Source organism: Camelus ferus, chromosome 16 (assembly GCF_009834535.1).
Source record: "Camelus ferus isolate YT-003-E chromosome 16, BCGSAC_Cfer_1.0, whole genome shotgun sequence".
In the NCBI taxonomy this organism is placed as follows: domain Eukaryota; kingdom Metazoa; phylum Chordata; class Mammalia; order Artiodactyla; family Camelidae; genus Camelus; species Camelus ferus.
The window spans coordinates 37566078-37587000 of NC_045711.1; the positions used below are offsets into that span (position 1 = coordinate 37566078).

Genomic DNA, 20923 nt, shown 5'->3' on the forward strand with positions numbered 1-20923 from the left:
TAGTTCCCCCTTATCTGTGGTTTCACTTTCTGTGGTTTCAGCTACCCACAGTCAACTGCAATCCAAAAAATTACGTGGAAAATTCCAGAAGTAAACAATTCATAAGTTTTACATTGTGTCCATTCTGAGCAGCATGATGAACTCTTGCACTGTCCTCTTCCATCCCACCTGGGACATGAATCATCCCATTGTCTAGTGTATCCTGGTTCCTGGTCACTTAGCAGCCCTCTCGGTTATCAGATCTCCTGTGGTATTGCAGTACTTATGTTCAGTAATCCTCATTTTACTTAATAATGGCCCCAAAAGCACAAGACGAGTGATGCTGGCAATTCGGATCTGCCACAGAGAAGCCATAAAGTACTTCCTTTAAGTGGAAAGGTGAAAGTTCTCAAATTAATAAGGAAAGAAAGAAACTGTATGCTGAAGTTGCTAAAGATCTACAGTAAGAACAAATCTATCCTTGAGATTGGGGGGGGTCAGATAATTAGGTTTACTTATTTACTTATTTAAATTACTTTTTAGAGGAGGTACCGGGGATTGAACCCAGGACCTTGTGCATGCTAAGCATATGCTCTACTACTTGAGCTATGCCCTTCCCTTATCCTTGAGATTGTGATGAAGGAAAAGAAATTTGTGCTAGTTTTGCTGTCACATCTCAAACTGCAAAAGTTACGGCCACAGTGCATGATAAGTGCCTAGTTAAGATGGGAAAGGCATTAAATTGTAGAATATACAAATGTGTACAAATTTGAGAGAGAGACCACATTCACAGAACTTTTATTACAGTATATTGTTATAATAGTTCTATTTTCTTAGTGATTGTCGTTAATCTCTTACTGTGCCTAATTTATAAATTATGCTTTATCATAGGTATGTATGCACAGGGAAGGACATAGTATGTACAGGGTTTTAGGCATCCACTGGGGGTCTTGGAACGTATCCCTGCGGATAAGGGGTAACTACTGTAATACATTTCTGTTATTTTAAGCCATCCAGTTAAACCAACCAGGCACTTGGTTACAGAAGCCTGAGGAAGTAAGTGTGTGTGTGTGTGTGTGTGTGTGTAAACAGAGCCTGTTCTGACTGGAGCAGGATGTTTCTCTAAGACATTAGTCCGCCATCCTCTCAGTCTCCGGCTTTCTGAATAAAGTCACTATTCCTCGCCCCAACGCCTCGTCTCCCGATTTATTGGACTGTCGTGCGGCGAGCAGAATGAGTTTGGACTTCGTAACAATTTCCCTAGTTATATGGGCTGTCTTTTCACTTTCTTGATGGTGCCCTTTGAGGCACAAATTTTTTAAATTTTGATGAAGTCCAATTTACCTTTTTTCTTCTATGTGCTTTTGGTGTTGCATCTAAGAAACCACTGCCTAAGCCAACGTTACAAAGATATACTCTACAGTTTTCTGCTAAGAGGTTTATAGTTTTAGCTCTTACATTCAGGTCTATGATCAATTTTGAGTTAATTTTTGTGTGTGTGTGAGGAAGGCATCTCCCTTTATTCTCCTGCATGTGGATATCCAGTGCCACTTGTTGAAGGGGGATAGAGGTTTTCAATGCTGCTTGTAGGGTTTGAGATGAGCGAGATATGGGCAAGCAGGACCTGGGGACCTCGCTGGCTGCCTCTGCTCCCCACTTCTGAGCAGGCCCCTGAGGCTCCAGGTAGCCAGACCCTGCCCCTCCCCTTCTGTTGCTCTCTGAGTCGGAAGCTGCTCACTGGCCAGGAGAAGTGGGGTGGGTCTAGGGTTGTCAGGAGACTTGTGGGAATGGATTTTGGCTCCTTTTTTTTTTCGCTATTTCAAGTGTTCCCTACACCTTTCTGTGCCTAAGTGTGGACAAGCAGAGGCAAGGAAGCTGGCTAGGTGCCCTAAGTGGCTGTCCACATAGAGGAAATGAGTCACACAAGGGGTGGGACCAGCCCAGCTGTTTTGCTAAGTGCCACCAACCTCACCCTGATGTTGGTATTTCCAACCCCTAAATTAAGATTGCCCTCCCTGCTCCCATAGACAGGGAAGAGGAGTAGGTCTGGGGCTGCCCAGAAAGATTGGTTTGGACAGTTTAATCCATTCAGATGCTGTAAAACTCCTTAAGCCAAGTGTGGCGAGTTCTGAGTCAGGGGCTTGGAGCGGGGGTGGCGTGAGGGGGGCTCAGAGCTAGGCCTTCGGAGCTTCCTCCAAAAAACTTCCTTCTGCCAGTGACAGGACAGTGTGTCAATCAGGGTGGCTGCTAGCGACAATTTACAACTCAGGATTCTGAACAAAGTCTGTCTAGGTCATCAAGACCCAGGGGGAATCTCCCCATGGAAAATGGGCAGGAGGGGCATCACATGGCTGTCCGGGCAGTTCACAGAGCCTGGCACACACACCTGGGAAATCCTGTGACTTTCTATCCCCTGATCATGGCCCTAATGGGAGAGATTACTCTCTCTTAAGACTCAGATCAGGGGTCATCCATCACCTCCTCCTGGAAGCTTTCGTTACTCATCTGCAGCCTACACTCCCTTCTACCCACCCTCAGCTGGGTTTGGGACCCTCTGCGGGCTCCCATGGCATTTTGTACGTACCCCCATCTGAGCACCTACAAAGCTGACTGGAATGGTCATGTTTCTTTGTGCCTAGCGTGGGGCTATAAAAGATGAGGGAATAAATCTCGACTATCCAAATGTCTTTAACATAAAATAATAAGGATGGGGTGAGGGAACAAGGAATAAGACAAATGTGAACTTTGAGAAGGTGTAAGTCACTGGTGAGGGCTTCTCTCTCCATGGCAGGGACACTGCTAGGAAATGTTCACATCCGGTCCAGTGAGCACAGGCCGGCCACCAGGAAATGGTACTCTAGGGAAGATCTGTTGTTCCCTTAAGCAACAGAGAAAAACAGCAGGAACACTGGGTCTCTGGAGCTTCTACACGTGGGCCTGGACTAAGCTCTGTGGCTGTGCCCCCTCTCCGGGGCCCCCAGTCATAAAACGGAGTGGGGTGGTGAGCTTATCACTGCTTCCCTTTTCTCTCTCACCTTCCTACCTCCTGCTCACTCAGGGCCCCACATCTGGCCAGGTCTCTGCTCCTTTAACAGTGGGGAAAAATCACCATTGACCAAGGCTCTGAGCAGCAGCTGCCACCAGGGACCCAAGACAGAAGAATGCCACTTTGAGTTACTAAAGGTATCAGGACACGGAATACAACAGCTAAATCCCAGAGAGAAGTCTGGCAGTGGAGTGAGATAGCAGGTCTCTGGACCACTTTTAAAAAATCACTTTTGTTCAGTCTGTCCTCATTAGGACAGGCAAAGGGATGGCCTGTACCCCTACCGAGGGGAAAGGACCACATGCCATAGACAAGTGGTCCATGGAGGGCAGTGATCAAGGCCAAGTCTTAGTAATTCAGACTGCCCTCTGGGACCTAAACTGAGAAAGCAACTCAGAACCCCTCAGATCCGCATGAGCAAAGTCACCCTAGTTCCCCAATTCCCTGCACTGGTCCTTCCCAGCAGTTATCACTGGTGTAATTATGATGGAGATAGTTATTTGTCTAACCCAGTGTCTGTCCCCAGAGAGGAGGACCTTTGTCTCTCCTGTTCCATTGCTGTACCAAGTACAGCTGGGCTTTGAATTAACCTAATTTAAAACAAAAATTTTAAAAGAAAGACGGACTCGCTCTTGGTATTAGAAAACTTGACAGTGACCCCCTACCATTACCCGCAAAGTCTCAAATAAATAGCAGTGACTAAGTGATGAAAGCATAGAAAGACGATGTCCACAGGGGCAGCATGCATGGCAGAGCCTCACTCCACCCAAGGCAGGCAGCCCTCCAGGCCTGTGTGAGCAGGCAGGCCACCCAGGGCGCCCAGCGATTATCTACTGGTGGGGAGATGGATGGATGCAAAGCTCCCCTGGGGAGACAGACTCTGGAAGGGGCAAGCACCCGAGGCTCTCATGCTGGACTCGATACCAGAGGCTTTGATTCCATTTTTCCCAAGCAACTTTCCAGCAACCAGATTCCCCTGAGGCCGTCTGGGAGGTGGAGGGTGACCTGGTCAGACCAACCAGCTCACCCCGGGCACTTGATGGAGCTCTTCTCAGTGTAAACTTACAAGCTGGCATCTCAAGAGTCTCTGGAGAACCTGAGAACTATTAATTGATACATACTCTCTCCCAGATACAGTGCTCAGAGCTGACAAGACAGAAGTGAACAGATATGGTCTTTCATATCATGGAGCTAATATTCTAGTCAAAAAGGCAGAAAATAAACAAGTAGACAAACAAAAAGATAACAGAATCTCACCTAGTAATGAGTGTCATAAACAAAGTGAAGCAGGTAAGTGGGAAACAGAGTGACTGGGGATAATGCTATTGAGACAGGGTGGTCAGGGAAGGCAGGGACAATGAGGAAAAGCAGAGTCAGGGAAAGGTCCAGGCAGAGGGAACAGCAAAGGTAAAAGCTGGGGCTGGAAGGAGCTGCAAAGGAGGCTGGCAGGGTGGGTGTCAAAACTTAATGAGCTTTGACAGGGGATGTAAGCTGTTCTGTCCATCAGCTCTGGGACCCTGGCAAGATAGGATGTCTGAGCCTGTAAAGCAGACCCTGGACAGAAGTGAATGCACCACGGTCAAGGCCACTTGGGGGAACCCTGCTGGGGCCCACAGCCACCGTCCCAAGGGGACCCCCCTCCTCAAGCTCAAGTCTGGGCTGCAGAGCCTTTCTTCTTCAGCCCTCAGCGCGTGTTGCTGGTTTCTTAATCAACCTTCAGGGTCTTGTGGCATTCTGGGCCCTGAAGTCATCTTCAGGACAGCAAAAACTCAGAATCTGACCCACACGTATACAGCTCCAAGATTTATACCGTCATACTCAATAAATGGCACTGGGTCAATCAGACATCCACATGGAAAACAGCTACCTCACACCATATTCAAAAATGAATCCCAGATGGATAATAAACCTCAGTGTAAAATGTAAAATATTAAAACTTCTAGAAGAAAATACAGGGATTTTCATAGCCTTCATAGCCTTGGGGTAGACCAAGATTTTTAAAATAGACACAAAACACGTTGATCAAAAACAAAACGACTGATAAATTGAAGATCATTAAAATTAAGAACTTCTGTTCAATAAAAGGTACCATTAAGACAGCTAAAACGCAAGCCATAGACTGTAAGAAAATATTTGCTATATGTATTTTTTCTCCAATAAAACACACATCCATAGCATATAAAGAGCCCCTACAAATCAATAAGGAAAATATATACAACTTAATTTAAGAATGAGACAATGACTTTAAAGGACACTTCCAAAGAGGATCAGATGGCCCAAAAGTAAATGAGAAGGTATCAATATCATTAGTCATCAGGGAAATGCAAATTAAAACCACAGAGAGATACCACTACTCACCTATTAGAGTGGCTAAAATGCAAAATATTGACAATACCATTGACTGTGATAAAGAGTGATGGAAATGCTCATATAGTGCTAATCTGACTGTAAATTCGCACAAGCACTTTAGCAAACTATCTGGCAGTCTCTTCTAGAGCTAAACATGTGCCTGCCCGGTGACCCAGCAACTCCATTCTTAGATGCAAACCCAGAAGTGAGTGTGGAGATTCACCAGAAGACAAGTAACAAGAATGTTCACAGCTGCTTTCCTCCTAATAGCCAAAACCTGAAAACAACCCAAATATCTGTTAACAGGAGAATAAATAACTACATTGTGATATATTCCTACAATGGAAAAGAAGGAACTAGAGCCTCAGGCTATAGAGACAGATGAATCTCACATACACAGTGTTCAGTGAAAGAAGTAAAAGAGCACATAGTATATGAGGCCATCTCTATGAAGTTCAACAACAGGAAAAACTTTAAGGACTAGAAGTCAGATGATGATTTCCTCTGGAGGGGAGCAAGCAGTGGGAGAAGGCACGAGGAAGCCTCCTGGTGGGCTGGAAATGTTCCATGTCCTGATCTGGATGGTGGTAGAGTGCACACATCATACATAATTATTCACTGAGGTGTACACTGAAGACCTGGGTACTTTAAATATATTGTTCCTCAAACAGTTTTAAAAGGGGAGAGTTTGGACAATTCAATGGGGGAAATAATGGCCTTTCCAACAAATGGTGCTGGTACAACTGTACTTCCACATGCAGAAGAATGAAGTTGGACCCCCTTCTTAAGGCATATACAAAAATTAACTCAAAATGGATCATAGATCTAAATGTACGAGCTGAAACTATAAAATTTTTAGAACACATTGGAGTAAACCTTCATGACCTTGGATTAGGAATGAGTCCTTAGATAGGACACCAAAAGCATCAGTGACAAAAGAAAAAACAGACAAATTAGACTACATTAAAATTAAAAACTTTTATGTTGTAGATGATACCATTAAGAAAGTGAAAAGACAACCCACAGAATGGGAGAAAAAACCCTGCAAACCACTTGTCTAATAAGGGCTAGAATCCAGAATATATAAAAAACTATGATAACTCAATTTATTAAATAACCCAATTTAAGAATGGGCAAATGTTTTGAATAGACATTTCTACAAAGAAGAGACACAAACAGCGATAAGCACATGAAAAGATGCTCAGCATCATTAGTCATCAGGGAAATGCTGATCAAAACCATCATGAGACACCATTTGTCACCCACTAGGATGACTACAATAAAAAACAAAAACAAAGACAGTAAGAACTGTTGGTGAGGATGTAGAGGAATACACTGATGCTTGAAATATAAAACGGGTCAGCTGCTTTTGGGAAACAGTTTGGCAGTTCCTCAAAATGTTAAATATAGAGTTAGCATATGATCCAAAAATGCTACTAATAGGTATGCATCCAAAAAAGTTAAGAATATATGTCTAAGCAAAAAATTGTACATTAATGTTCATAGTAGCATTATTTATGATAGCCAAAAGGTAGAAAAAAAGCCAATGTTCATCAACTCATGAACAGATAAATAAATGTATACTCCGTACAATGGGATTGGTGATGGAATATTACTCAGCAACAAAAAGCAATGAACCTTAAAGACATTTCACTAATTGAAAGAAGCCAATCACAAACATCACATATTATATGACTCCATTTATGTGAAATGTCCAGAGAGGCAAATTCAGAGACAAGGTAGATTAGTGGCTGCCAGGGGTTGAGGTGGGTGAGGTAGGAGGAGGGGAACAGGATGGGCAGTGATTGCTCATGGAAGTAATTTTATGGGAGATGAAAATGTTTTAAGATTAGATTGTGGTGATGGCTGCACAACTCTGAGAATATACTAAAAAAAACCCTGAATTATACACTTTAATTAGGTGAATTGTATGGTATGTGAATTATATCATAATAAAGCTGATAAAAAGGGGGTGGGTGGACCTCTTCTAGTCTATTTCATGGCCTTGGTCCACCCCCTGAGTTATAGGATCTGGAAGCTACAGGCCAAAGGAGAAACATGTATAGACAGAGCTGAAAGAGAGACTAAATCCCCAACATGAGCCCCAGACAGCAGCTGGGATGAGCTCTGGGTTTCATGTGTCCATGTGCACGTGCACACCAATTCCTACTTCTGCTTCCCATGACCCAAGCACAAATGTGAAATGGCAAAAAGAGCTTGGGTTCACAGCTTTGACTGCTGCTTCACTGGGCCCACAGTTCCAGCCTCTCTCCAGCTGCCAGGCTCTCTCCAGGACATTCCCAGGGCTGGTCTGGATTGGTTTGTTCTAGAACAGCACTGTCCCACAGAAATATAATGCGAGCCACATGTGTCATTTAAAATGTTCCACTAACCACATTAAAAAAGTTTTAGAGGGGGAGGGTACAGCTCAAGTGGTAGAACGCATATTTAGCACCTAGCAGGAGGTCCTGGGTTCAATCCTCAGTACCTCCTCTAAAAATAGATAAACAACCCCCCCCCCAAAAACAAACCAAACCAAACCAAAAAACAACAAATGCATGAATATATGTATCTATATGCATGACTGGGACATTGTGCTGTACATCAGAAACTGACACATTGTAACTGACTATACTTCAATTTTTAAAAAGTTTTGAAAAACTGTTGAAATTAATTTTAATGTTATTTGAAATATGTATCTAAATTGTTCCCATTTCAACATGTGATCAAAAAACATATGAACGAGACATTCTACGTTCTTTTTTTCCTACCAAGTCTTCAAAATCCAGTGTTTATTTTACACAGCTTATTTCGGTTTGGACGAGCCACATTTTAAGTGCTCAGTAGCCACATATGGCCAGTGGCTGCCAAAGTGGACCATGCGGTTCTAAATCTGCTTCATGTTGCAAAATGAGTATTTTCAAAGCCTAGTATTTTATAAACATGTGAATTTAATAACAATTACTGAGGAGGAAACCAAACCTCCGTGAGGTGAAGTGCATTGCTCGAGGCCGTAAGCTGGAGAGGGGCAGTGGTTAAGAGCAGAGAGCCTGCTGTCAGCTGAGAATTATCCTCTCCACAGGGTCCACGCGCAGATGACAGGAGAAACCCACAGGGAGTGATGGGCACAGAGCCTGGCTCACATCCACCACTCACCAAGAAACCTTACCTCCATCACCATGAAGCTATTAATACCAAATCATGCAGGGACAGGGGACTCAGGGGGAGAAGGTGGAGACCACTTGGGGTCACTAGCTCAGGAAACCCTGTACCAGTTCTGAGACATTCACCAACCCCCTTCAGCCTCACCGCCCCCATGGCTTGTACCACTCACCGGACTGGTGGGTGAGGGAACCACAAGGCTCAGCCTACGTCCGTCATCCTCTGGAGGCTTCTGCTGGCTACTCCCTTGGCCGACGGCTCTGGTAGTCTCTCTCACAGGACTAGAAGGCTGCTGGTCTGAAGTGCTCCCCGAAGGGCCAGCTTGGGTAGTGCCCAGATGCAGCCGGCCCAGGGGGCCAGGTGCCTGGGAAAGCGGCTCCTGCTTGGGGCCACCATCTTGAGTCCCAGGGGATGCCTGGGTGGGGAGGGGCTCTGCAGGTACATCGAAGTGCAGGGGTGTGCTGGTGTCAAGGCCGTGGAGGGAGAGTGAGGCTGGCAGCGTGGGGATCTCCGTTTCTTGGCTCAGTCCGTTGGCTGGCACAGAGTTTACCTGGGCTTTGCTGAATTCCGACAACACCCTGGAAGTTTTTAAACAGAGAAACCTGTATGACGGGCTTGTCAGGTGGAATGCCCGAAGCTACTGGGGCGGTGGGAAGAGTGAAAACTGCTGTTTTGTGATTGAAAAAACAAAACAAACACCCTCTTAATGCTACGCTCCTAGCTCACAACACACACGGCCCTCCTCACCTGACACTCCCCACCGAAGCTTCTTTGCAGCTGGGACTTAGGTAGATTGAGTGGGCAGGTGAGCTGTGGGGTCCAGGATCTCAGGTGAAAAAGCTCACAAAGCAGAGAAAAGGACTTGATGTGAATGGGAACTGACTGCCTTTACCTGCTGAACAGGCTAACTGTGGGCCTGGAGAGTTCGCTCAGCCAAATAAACAGTGGTGTGGACTGTCACTGCCCCAGGCTGTGCTCGGCAGAGCTTTGGTGAACAGCGTGTCTCAGCGCTGGGCTCCCTGACAGCACAAACAGTTGAGGCACCAAGACCCCGCTCCCCGGGATGTGGACTTGGGTGAAGTGAGGACCCACTTTGTTCCTGGAACAGTAACTGGGCAGCAGGCATGGGGTGAGGGGCTGGGTGTGGAGCCAGAGAGGCCTCACATTCCCAAAAGCCGCTGCTGGAGGACAGTGTCTACAAGCCGTGTGGTGTTGGTACCAGCAAACACAGGGTGTGCTCCCGATGGGACTGGTACCTCCTGCCCCTCAGTGGTGCTTCTGGGGCACAGGGAGTCAGTGTTACTGCCTTATGTACACACACACACACACACACACACACACACACACACACACACACACACACTTCTGAGGCTTCTGGAATGTGCACTGGCCAGTGGCTGCTCCTCCTCCCTCTCCTGAAGCTTCCAAGAATCCAAGTTCTACTTCTGAGATAAACCTATTAGCTGTCTCCTCCTCTGCTTATGAATCTAGTGGAGGACATCATGGACAAATGCAAGTTCAGGTGGCAAGAAAGCTGTCTCGAGTCCAAGAGATCCCACACATCTGCCCGAATGGCTTAGACTGAGTCCAGAAGACACATCAAACTCCCCTTAACAAGGGCTTATGTAAAAGAGGATTTTAGAACTTAGGTTTTCATCTGGTTGTCTTCTAGGCGAGCTCTGCTTTTATTTACACCATCATAACCCCGAATGATGTTTCAAGACATTTTCCTTAAGTACAAGTGACCAACCCATGCATTTCTGGGCAACTGATTTTCAACATGGGCGCCAAGACATTTCAGCGGGGAAAGAATAGTCTTTTCAACAGATGGTGCTGGGAGAAGTGAAAAGTTCCATGCAAAAGAATAAAGTTGGACCCCTATCTCATACCATATAAACAGGTTAACTCAAAATGGATCAAAGACCTAACAGTAAGAGCTAAAACAATAAAACTCCTAGAAGGAAATAGGTATAAAGCTTCATATCTTTGGATGGGGCAATGGTTTCTTACATATGACATCTAATGCATAAGCAACTAATAAAAAATAGATAAACTGGATTTCATTAAAATTAAAAACTTTTCTGCTTAAAATGGATACTATCAAAAAGTGAAAAGACAATCCATAGAATAGGAAAAATTAATGCATATCTTCTATGCAAAGATGATCCTATATCTGGTAAGGGTCTAGTACCCAGAATATATAGAGCTTTTACAACTCAATAATAAACAAATAACCCAATTTAAAAATAGGCAAAGGATGTGAATAGACATTACTCTAAAGAAGATATACAAATAGCCAGTAAGTACATGAAAAAGTGCTCAAAATCATTAGACAGTAGTGAAATACAAATCAAAACCACTATGAGATACTACTTTACACCCACTAGGATGGCTATAATGAAAAAGACAGAGAATAACAAGTGTTGACAAAGATGTGGAGAAATTGAAACTCTTCTATATTGGTGGAAATGTACAATGGTGTAGCCTCTGTGGAAAACAGTTTGGTAGTTCCTCAGAAAGTTAAATATAGAGTTATATGACTGAGCAGTTCTACTCTTAGGTACACATCTAAGAAAATTAAAAACATATGTCCACACAAAAACTTGTACGTGAATGTTCACAGCAACATTATGCATAATAGTCAAAAAAGTGGGAAAAAAACAAATGTCCATTAATTGATGAAAAAGTGTATTATGGTATAGCCATACAATGGAATATTATTCAGCCATGATACATGCTCTAACATGGATGAACCTTGAAAACATTACACTTAGTGAAAGAAGTCGCTCACAAAAGGCCACATATTATATGATTTGACTGACGTTAAATGTCCAGAATAGGTAAATTCATAGCTAATGGGTAAGGGATTTCTTTACAGGGTGATGAGAATGTTCTTGAACTAGACAGCAGTAGATGTTGAATTCACAACCTTGTGAATATACTAAAAGCCACTGAATTGTATACTTTAAAACGGTGAACTTTATAGTATGTGAATCATATCTCAATAAATAAACAAGTGACCTTTCAGTGAAAGGTGTAAATGTTTTTGTGGAATAGTCTTGGGAGGGGTAGGTGAGTGCTCGTTCTTGCTCTAAAACACACCCACAAAAATTCCAATCCATGATAAATTCTGGAGTAGCTTCCACAGGCAGAGGAGGAAGGGACATTTGCTAACCGATTATATGTGTCCAAACCATTGTGACAGAATGGGGCCCCCTTCTGAAATGAACTAGGGAGGCAGATTTTTGCTAACATCCTTTGTGAGGTCCCAGCTCCTCTGGGGCTCCTGGGAGGTGATGCGGTGAGTGATAAAGAGCAGGGCTCCAGAGTCCACCTGGCCTTGGTCAGCACATTGCTGGGGGCCCCACAACGTAAACACTGAAGGTCATGGACTTAACTCCCTTGTCTGAAAAGCAGGCGAGGTAACAGCACCCAGCTTTTATGACTGTGACAAAGATTAAATGAGATAATATAGGTAAAGTGCTTAGTAGAGTGTCTAGCAAAAAGTAAGTACTCAACAACCGTCAACCTCATTTTGTTATTGCAATTGTTTTCATTATCACTGGTAAGACTGCTTAGTCTCCACGTACACAAACATAAAAACAGAAGGAAAAGAGAAGATTTATCAAAATACTCACTAGCATTACCAAAATGATTATCAATTATCAATGAATCCGAATCAATAAGAAAGATTTTAACGATAGGAGTGGACTAGATGTTAGAATAAGTGAGTGACTTCATGCCTAAAGAAATGCCACCAAACAGCAAGAATCTTGGGTGATAAATCAGAGCTTCCAACAAATCAAAACCAAGGTCAAGGTGCAATCAAGTTCACTGAGTTTCCCCAGAATCAGTACTGGTCTTCAGGACCCAATGAGAGTAAGAGAGACATGTACATCAAGTGGGAAACAAAAATGCTAGAGACAAAATTTTGAAGGAAAGGCAAAAGAAAGAAAATTTTCAAAAACTGAGAGGAAATGAAACATAGAAATGAAACAGTGAAACTGCTACACTCCTTCCACTTCCGTCTGGTTCAGGGTCATGTTTTTCAAACTTTCTATTCAAAAAATTTTAAGGTTTGTGATTTCATTTAGAAAACAATCTGAAAAAAGTATACATATTGTACATACTTATGTATGTAAGTGTAAGTACGTGTGTGTGTATGACGGAAATAAAGAGCATGGCCTAGAGAAGCTGGATGGTCACCTTATAAAGCACCCTTGACAAGCAATTCTCAGCCTGCGGTTTTCTTAAACATTCAGACAATCGTGTTGGTGACACACGGTACCATTTGGCAGTCAAAGGCCACTGATAAAAGCACAGAGATGGGCTGCATATGCTAAGACTCATGTCCCCCAGGGAAAGGTCTCATGACAATGACATCTGACAAATTATTACTAATCAGGGTTTTGCAGCAGTGTATATGGGGACAAACAGTAGGAGAATGGATGTCACAGGTATCCAGGAATAAAATGACAACACCGGGTGAGCATGCACCCTGTGTCAGGCATCGCTCTAAGCACTTTACGTATCTAAACTCATTTCACATCCCCAGCATTCCTCTGAAGCATTCTTATCCGCCTTTTATGGAGGACATCAAGGTCAGAAAGGCTGAGTAACTTGCCCAAAGTGGGAAAGCCGGTTAGTGGAGGACTCAGGCAGTCTGGCTCCTGAGTCCACACTCTTTGTCACTAGACTGCACCTACACTTCTCAGTGACAACTATAATTCAGACCCAATGAACACAAAAGAAGATATTCAGGGCAGTCAATCCTCTCTTCACAAGGCAAACTGTAATTTGGTTTCTGCAAAACACTAAATTATTAAATTTCATTTGGAATGTTACTTTGCTTCATGCTTAATTTGCAGATGTTTTGATCTTATAGTTGTAAGAGTTGTAAGCACAAGGTGTTGATGCCTAATTCTAAGTTACAGACATTTAAGTAACATTACAACTTGAGCAAACTCTTAACTGTTGGTGAGTATCTTTACCCTTAAAACATACGCTCCAAGAAATGCTGGTCTCTGTGGATGCTCACAGACTGACTTCCAGTCCAGCTCCAAGAATGCTGGTGCTGGAGGCATACTTGTGCGTGTGTGTGTGTAGTGTTGGCCAGTTCCTCACATCACTGTCCAGAGCTGGTCTGTATATCCTGACCCTCTCCCCTTGAGTTCCCCCGTAATGCCCAGGACAACACTTCCCACACAGAGTGGATGGTCACTGATTCAATGACTTTAAGCTGGAATTTTCCAATCACAAGACCCATGAAAGATAAAGGCAAGGCACATGACACAGAGAAGGCCAGCTGGTCTGCGGGAGGAGGTAGACAACTCAGGGCTAAGACAGGTGACTGGGCCTCAGTCACGCCACGGGTCCAGCCACCTCTGGGGTGGGGGCTGCTCCTCCCCAGCACGCTATATCTATTTAAAAATTCTGTCTAATGTGCTCAGTGTTTCTGGGCCCGACCTGATATTTTTATGTGTGCAACTCACTAACAGGCATCTGATTCAATTCCCAAACAGCCCAATGAGGGAATTCCCATTTTAAATACAAAGAAACAGAACCTCAAAAAGAGTTAGCATTTGCGGGACATCACTGGGCTTGTGAGCGGTGGCACAGGACCTGAAACTAGATCTGCTCCAAGCCCAGTCCGTGATTACCCAATCCTGGTGTTACTCCCACACTAGGTGGGAACCCTGTAAAGACCTGAACCAAGGTCAGGGTGAGGAGAACAGCAGGAGTGGAAAGAAGGCCCTAAACACAGGCTGATGGAACACGGGTCCTACAGAAGGAAATATTTAATAAACAGTTGCCATTTTTTAACCTACTAGATGGAGCAAATATCCATAAGTTTGATAATCCCTTTGTAATAGAGGAGAACAAATCTGACTCTATATTAGATCTGTTCCTTTAGTTTTAACCACCGCACCCTTTTTTCTAGGTTTATTCCTGCTAGCTCTGCACCTTTTGTAAGTGAATGTTGCCTGTAGCCTGTCTGGTAAACAGGAGAGCCTTTTCTCAAGCATCTGACCTTTAAGGATACTAACACTTCTGCACTTACATAAAGATAACAAGCTGCAGAATAGAAAATAACTTTTGTTTTGTTGGAGGTTTTGCAGGAGCACCATTACCTGGCCCACATGGGCAGCTGCAGGAGCAAAGAATTCCTACAGCAAGAAGTTTGCAACATCAACCACACCCCCTCCCCTGTTCTTTTCTTGTGTAAAAGGAGCCTGTATTCCGACTACAGCAGGATGGTTCTCCAAGACATTAGTTGGCCATCCTCTCCGTCTGCTGGCTTTCCGAGTAAAGTCGCTATTCCTTGCCCCAACACCTTGTCTCCTGATTTATTGGCCTGTCGTGAGGCCAGCAGAACAAGTTTGGACTTGGTAACACCTTCTGTTGACAAGGCTGAGAAGACAGAGGTGCATTCCTGATCAAGTGTAAATAGGCAATATCTGTGAAAATTACAAATTAATTTATCCCCTGGCTCAGCAGTTTTGCTTCTGAACAGAGATAACTTGCATAGAACTAAAAGGCCACATAAACGTATTACTTATAAAAACACTGAACTCTAATGTCCATGAAATTCAGGGCTGATTCAATAAACTAAAGTACATTCATACAATGGAAAAAATCTGGAAAAAAATAGAAGACAGAAGAAAAGATCTCCCAAACAAGGTGTAGAATAGTGTACTTATAATCTATAGTAGCTTCTGTGGAAAGAAGTGGGAGAATAAGAAATAAGGAAGAAAAAATCTAAATCTGCATATTATTATTTATTACAGATGAATTTAGAAATACTAGAAAAATATGCAAGAATTTAATAATTATGGTTTCAGGGGTGGGAAAACACTTTTCACTGTAAACATTTTAGATCTTTTTTAACCATAAAAAGATTATCTATTCAAAAATTAATGTTAAAAAGCCTGAATGAAATAGGCTCTGCCCAGGCTCCCTCCTCTAGCCAAGTTCTCACTCTGTGTATTCCTTCGTCCACACACTTGCTTGTCCCCATTTGTCTGCCACCCGCTCCAGGAATCACTCAGGTTTTGTGCCCTCCAGAAGGTCTTCTGTGAGGTCCCAGAAGATCACCCTTATGCATTATGCTTTGTTGCAACTTTTTGGAAGTTGTAAATATAGCTCTGAACTATTATTAGCTTCCTTCTTTCTAGATGAAGAGGACAATGTTACTTTACACTGAATCCTAAGACCTTGTAAGAGGTCACCCAGGACAGTGCTGGGGCTCTGTCTACACCCATCCTTCTCACTGGCCCCAGTCTGCCTCCAGGGACAGCTTCCAGCATCTCCAGTCCCTGAGGGAGAGTCCACGGCCCCTTTGTCTGCCCTTCTGCCCTCACAGAGGACAGTGCTCAGTGACAGGCAGTCACATGCTACAGGAAGGGAGGGAGGGAGGGCAAGAGGAAGAGAAGAAGAAGGAAGGGGGGGAGGGGGGTACTTACTCTTGCAGAGATGGGTCTGAATCATCGGCATTTGCCATCCCCAGGTCTGAGTCGTAGGACATGGGCTCCTCGGAACGGTCTGGGCTCCTGGAGCCATTCTCTTGGAGGAGGCAGCTATCAGAGTTGAGGCTGCAAGAGAGCTGGGACGAACTGGCCGTGTCCAGGCTGAGGGACGAGGCAGTGAGCTTCCTGTTCCGCCGGATCTTATGGCCCGAGTGCTGGACTTCGATGTCCTCTGAGCCTGAGGAGTGGGAAATTGAATCCAAGGATTCCTTCCGCTGTAGCTGTGAACTAGAGGTAGTGAGGGGATCGAGCTCAGAGAGTGGGCAGAGCCCAGAGAGGGCCAGCGGGGTGAGCGTCCACTCATTCAAGATGGCAGACTTGTAGGAGAGTTCGAAGGACAGGGATGTCAGGCCCTGCAGGAAGCTGAGGAGGAACTCGCCCTCCTCGGCGTCCCGGAGCAGGGCTGTGGGCTGATAGTACTCGCACAGCCGGGCCTGCTCCTGGAGGAGCAGTTTCAGGTAGCACTCCATCAGGCCATCGTTGAGGGCCAGCCGCAGCCAGGCCCGGCAGCGGCCCACATCCGTGCTGACAAAGATCAGGTGCTCCAGTTCTGAGATGATGTGTCTGGGAAGGGAGAGAACAAACTTGTTTCAAGAAACAACTTCCAGTCACTGAGATGTTGTTTTACCCACTGGTTAGAAATAGCCAGTAATAAGACTGCAGATATACAGAGCATGAAAAATTCTTGGAGAATAGCGTTCTAAGGGGAATTTAGAAATACTACAACCCCCAACATTCGTAGGGTGGTGTCATGAAGGTTAACTGCCATTTTTATTACAACTACCCCATGGGCCCCTGACATCATCTGCTCACCCGGGACATGTCTGCTGAGCCCTAGTGCAAGGTCCTTGGAACTGTGAAGACAGGGTAAAGACATGGTCCCTACCCTTAGCCCAGGTAACCACCTCTCAAAGGCACACTCAGGTGAGCCCTGTTGTTGGGAGAGCTAGGGTGGGGGCTGGGCAATCATTTCTGGGTTGGAGCAAGAAAAATGCCATAGAAACAGTAAGATACAAGCCAAGCCTTGAGGGATGTCAAGAGGCAAAGATGGAAGGAGAATCTTCGAGGCACGAGGGACTGACAGCGACAAAGGCATAAAGGGTAAGAAAGCAACAGACTGTAGCAAGAGTGGTGCGCACTTCAGTTACAGCACAGGGAGGAGGCGTGGGTGACTTGGTTGCAAAGCCAGGTAATGCAGGGTCTTGAGTATCAAATGGGTAAGGCAAAGTGGGGCAATACAAATCCCGCTGTGCATCAGAATCACCTGGGGAACCAGGTCAGGATATAGGTTCAGGGGCTCCAGCCAAGTGAATCAGACTCCGGGCTGGTATTTGGGAACCTGTGGGCTGTAGATCTTTGCACAGGAAAGTGATGTGCCCACAGCCGTGAAGACTTCAGGGTGGGGTGCCCCGGATAAGATTTGACCCCATGTGTACCACGCTTAGCTCCTGAATGCCTCCGTCTGATTGGAATGCTCCTCCTCTGACTACCACACGTCTCCTCCATGGGAGCTCGGGCCATACTCTGCAGAATTCAGTGACTGAGCTCCCGTGAGCTTAAGCTCAGTAAATGTTGGCTGTCTGACCAAAGGAAAGACAGAATGAGATAAGGGGAACAATTAGAAAGGCACTGTCACCCAGGAGTGAGGTAAGAACCTGAGATAGGGCAGTGGCAGTAGGCACAGAAAGGAAGAGTAGAGACTGACAAGGCACCTTCGGGCAGAAGGTGGCATTTAATAGCCTTGAGAGGCACAGTGCCAGCCGTTTGCTCCAAAGCCCAGGTGGTTAAGGGCAGGGCCAGCGAGACAAGTATCAGGGCGCACATTCAGATGCTCTACCTGGATGCCACTCTTCTTCAAAACGAACAAACAAAAAAACCCAGACTTTGGTATAAGTATGACACTTAACACACAGATGTTGCAAATATTCTAAGGCTGGGTCAGCAAACTTTTGGGAACAATCAGACAGGAAAGATTTTAGGCTTTGCAGGTCACAAAACCTCCATTGCAACTACCAATCTTGCCAGAGTGTGGTTAAAAAAAAAAGGCAGCTTCTGCTCCTGCCCAAGAGACCAGCCCAGGGACTTTAAGCTGCCCCAGGCCATCCCCTGAGAGGCTCACCGAGGCCTGGTTTAATAATTACCCCAGCCTCACCCATCTCCACTCTAAGGACACAGAGTGGCTTTTCCACACAGCTGGAGAGGAAGAGCCCTGTGTCGCATACTCTGAAGCTCCTCCCCAACTCCCCTGGTCCCACAACGCCACCCCGGGCTCTCACTTGTGGGTGACAGCTTTCAGGAGGGGCCAGAAGACAGGCTGGGGCAGTGGCTTCTGGTGGGCATTTTTCTTCCTTTTCCCTCCGGCCTCCGCCCGGATGTGCTTGGCGTGCAGGCCGTGGATGAAGACGGCCTCCAGGGCGCTGCACATGGCGTTGGCGTCCCCGTCTTCGCTCGTGACCACCGTGTCCGAGGACACGTACTGCTTCTGCAATGCCTTCACGGAGCCCACTAGCTTCTTCTTGATGACCTAGGCAGTGCCCGACACATAATACAGGCCTTTAGAAGATCCCATGGCACCCCCTGCAGTGTAACTCTGTTGCCAAAAACAAGGGTCCGTGTGCCTGCACAAACCTCTATCTCTGTAGCAAAACTGGCACAGACTAACTAATGTATGGAATGCAATGTAACTTTATTACAGTAATACAAAATAAATAAATTAATGTAACTAATAATGTAGAGAATAAAGAGAAAGCATAGAGAGGAAAAGGAAACACACTTCTACCACCCAGAGATACTGTTGTCAGTTTTTTTCCCCAAAGACATTTGTGGGGTTCTTGTTTTTTAAATGTCGGTGAGCTGACAGCCATATAAGTCTTGGGTGTAAACCCTGGCTCCATCACAGTTACAGCTATGGGAGCGCAGGTAATCCACCTAGGACAGGGGTGAGGCCTCCCACCTTATTCACGTGACCAACATTCCACAGAGAATAAGTTAAGAGGCAAAAGGCACTGCTTTAGAACAACATCAACAACAACAAAACCACTAAGAAACAGGAGCACGTTCTACATGAGGAAAGAGCCTAGACGTGGCGACTGAAGCCGAGGTTTAGTCTCAGCTGTCAGTCACCAGCTGGGTCACCTCAGACATTTCACTTAACCTCTCTGAACCTCAATTGCTTCATCTGTTAAATGGAAAGAATACTTCATGATTTACAGCACTGGGGGGATTACTCTTTGAGGGCAGGACTAGTTTTTTCAATTTATCCTCGTGCCCTCAACACTAGGCCTGGTTCCTGACACGTGTACTCCATAAATGTTTGCTAAGTGAATAAACTATTAAAAAACATAAAGTCCTTTGGAAATACAGAGTAAAGATAGTTCTATTATAATATAAGCAAGTATGTCAGAATCACCTAAGTGGAAAGGCCTAGAGGGAGCTGAGAAAAACTGGCTTAAATTATTAGGTATAGGATTATGGACAAATATTTCAGTGTTTCATTTTTATTTTAGCCAACACAATTAATGTTAATGTTCTTTGACAAGTTAAATGTTCTTTTTTTAGAACAGCTTTAATAAGACATAATTTACACAGCATAAAATTCACTCATTTACAATTTACAGCTCAATGGTTTTCAGCATATTCACAGAACTGTGCAAACATTGCCTCTATCTAATTTTAGAACATTTTCACTGCCCTGCAAAGAAACACGGTACCCATAGCAGTCATTCACTATTCCCCTCTCCCCAAACCCCTGGCAACCATGAATCTTTCTGTCTCTGTGGATTTGCCTGTTCTGGACATTTCATACAACATGCAGCCTTCTGTGTCTAACTTCTTTCACTCAGCATGTTTTCAAGGTTTGTCTATGTTATAGCATATATCAGTATTTTATTCCTTTTTATTGCCAAATATGGCATAGGTATACATTTTATTTATCCATTCACCAATTAATAGATATTTGGGTTGTTTGCACTTTTTGGCTACAACACTGTTACGAACATTCATGAACAAGTTTTTGTGTAGACATATGTTTTCAATTCTTTTGGGTATATACCTAGGAGTGGAATTGCTGGATCATACGCAACCCTATGTTTAACTTTTTGAGGAACTATCAAAATGTTTTCCACAATGGCTGCACCATTCTACATTCCCACCAGCAATGTATGAGGGTTCCAGTTTCTCCACATCATCACCAATACTTATTATTGTCTGCCACTTTGATTATAGCCATTCTAGTGGTTACGAAGAAGTATCTCATTGTGGTTTTGATTTGTCTTTGTCTAATGTCTTATGATGTTGAGCATCTTTTCATGTACTTATTGGTCATTTGTATATCTTCTTTGGAGGAATTCTTGGTCTTTGGGTAACCTATATTAAATCTCCATTTTTTTTTTATAAATCCTCATTTTATCACCAATAAGATGATCTAGAAAGGGCAGGATCTCTTCAGAGCCTGCTTCTGCTATAACTTTTTCTCAAGTCTTCTCTTTCTGGACAGTGCCAACTCATTTCAAAGTGAGAAAAACCAAAGGAATGGCTGTCCTGAGCATCCCTTCCCCCACCCTTGATCCTCCTTTGTTACCTACCGGGATGGCAGCCCGGGGGTCCAGTCCATTCTCCACGACTGAGAGCATCTCCACTCAAGCAGCAGCTCCCAGAAGAATCACATGACACCTGAAGAGATACATGGGACCACATGAACGATCACTGCCTCAGCCCATCTCCTCCCCACCCCCAGCCTTCATCTTACTCAAACTGCAACTGGAAGGACTTTGAACCCAAAAGTGAAAACCAAGAGTAGATTTTAAGGAAGGAGACAAGGAAGGAAAAACGTCTGAGGGTTCTGATCTCATGAGCTGAGGGT

At 44.6% G+C, this 20923-nt stretch overlaps 1 protein-coding gene across 1 annotated transcript in view; it reads right to left on the reverse strand.

Moving 5' to 3' along the window:
* PLEKHM1 (pleckstrin homology and RUN domain containing M1) overlaps window positions 1-20923 on the reverse strand; it is a 45402-nt gene that overhangs the window by 18739 nt on the left and 5740 nt on the right. Inside the window, exons 2-5 of the mRNA XM_032457424.1 lie at window positions 20646-20733; window positions 18339-18586; window positions 16000-16626; window positions 8709-9114 (exon numbers count right to left, since the gene is read on the reverse strand). Of these exons, the coding sequence (XP_032313315.1) occupies window positions 8709-9114; window positions 16000-16626; window positions 18339-18586; window positions 20646-20693 (1329 nt within the window). The 5' untranslated portion in view covers window positions 20694-20733. The remainder of the gene's footprint in view (window positions 1-8708; window positions 9115-15999; window positions 16627-18338; window positions 18587-20645; window positions 20734-20923) is intronic.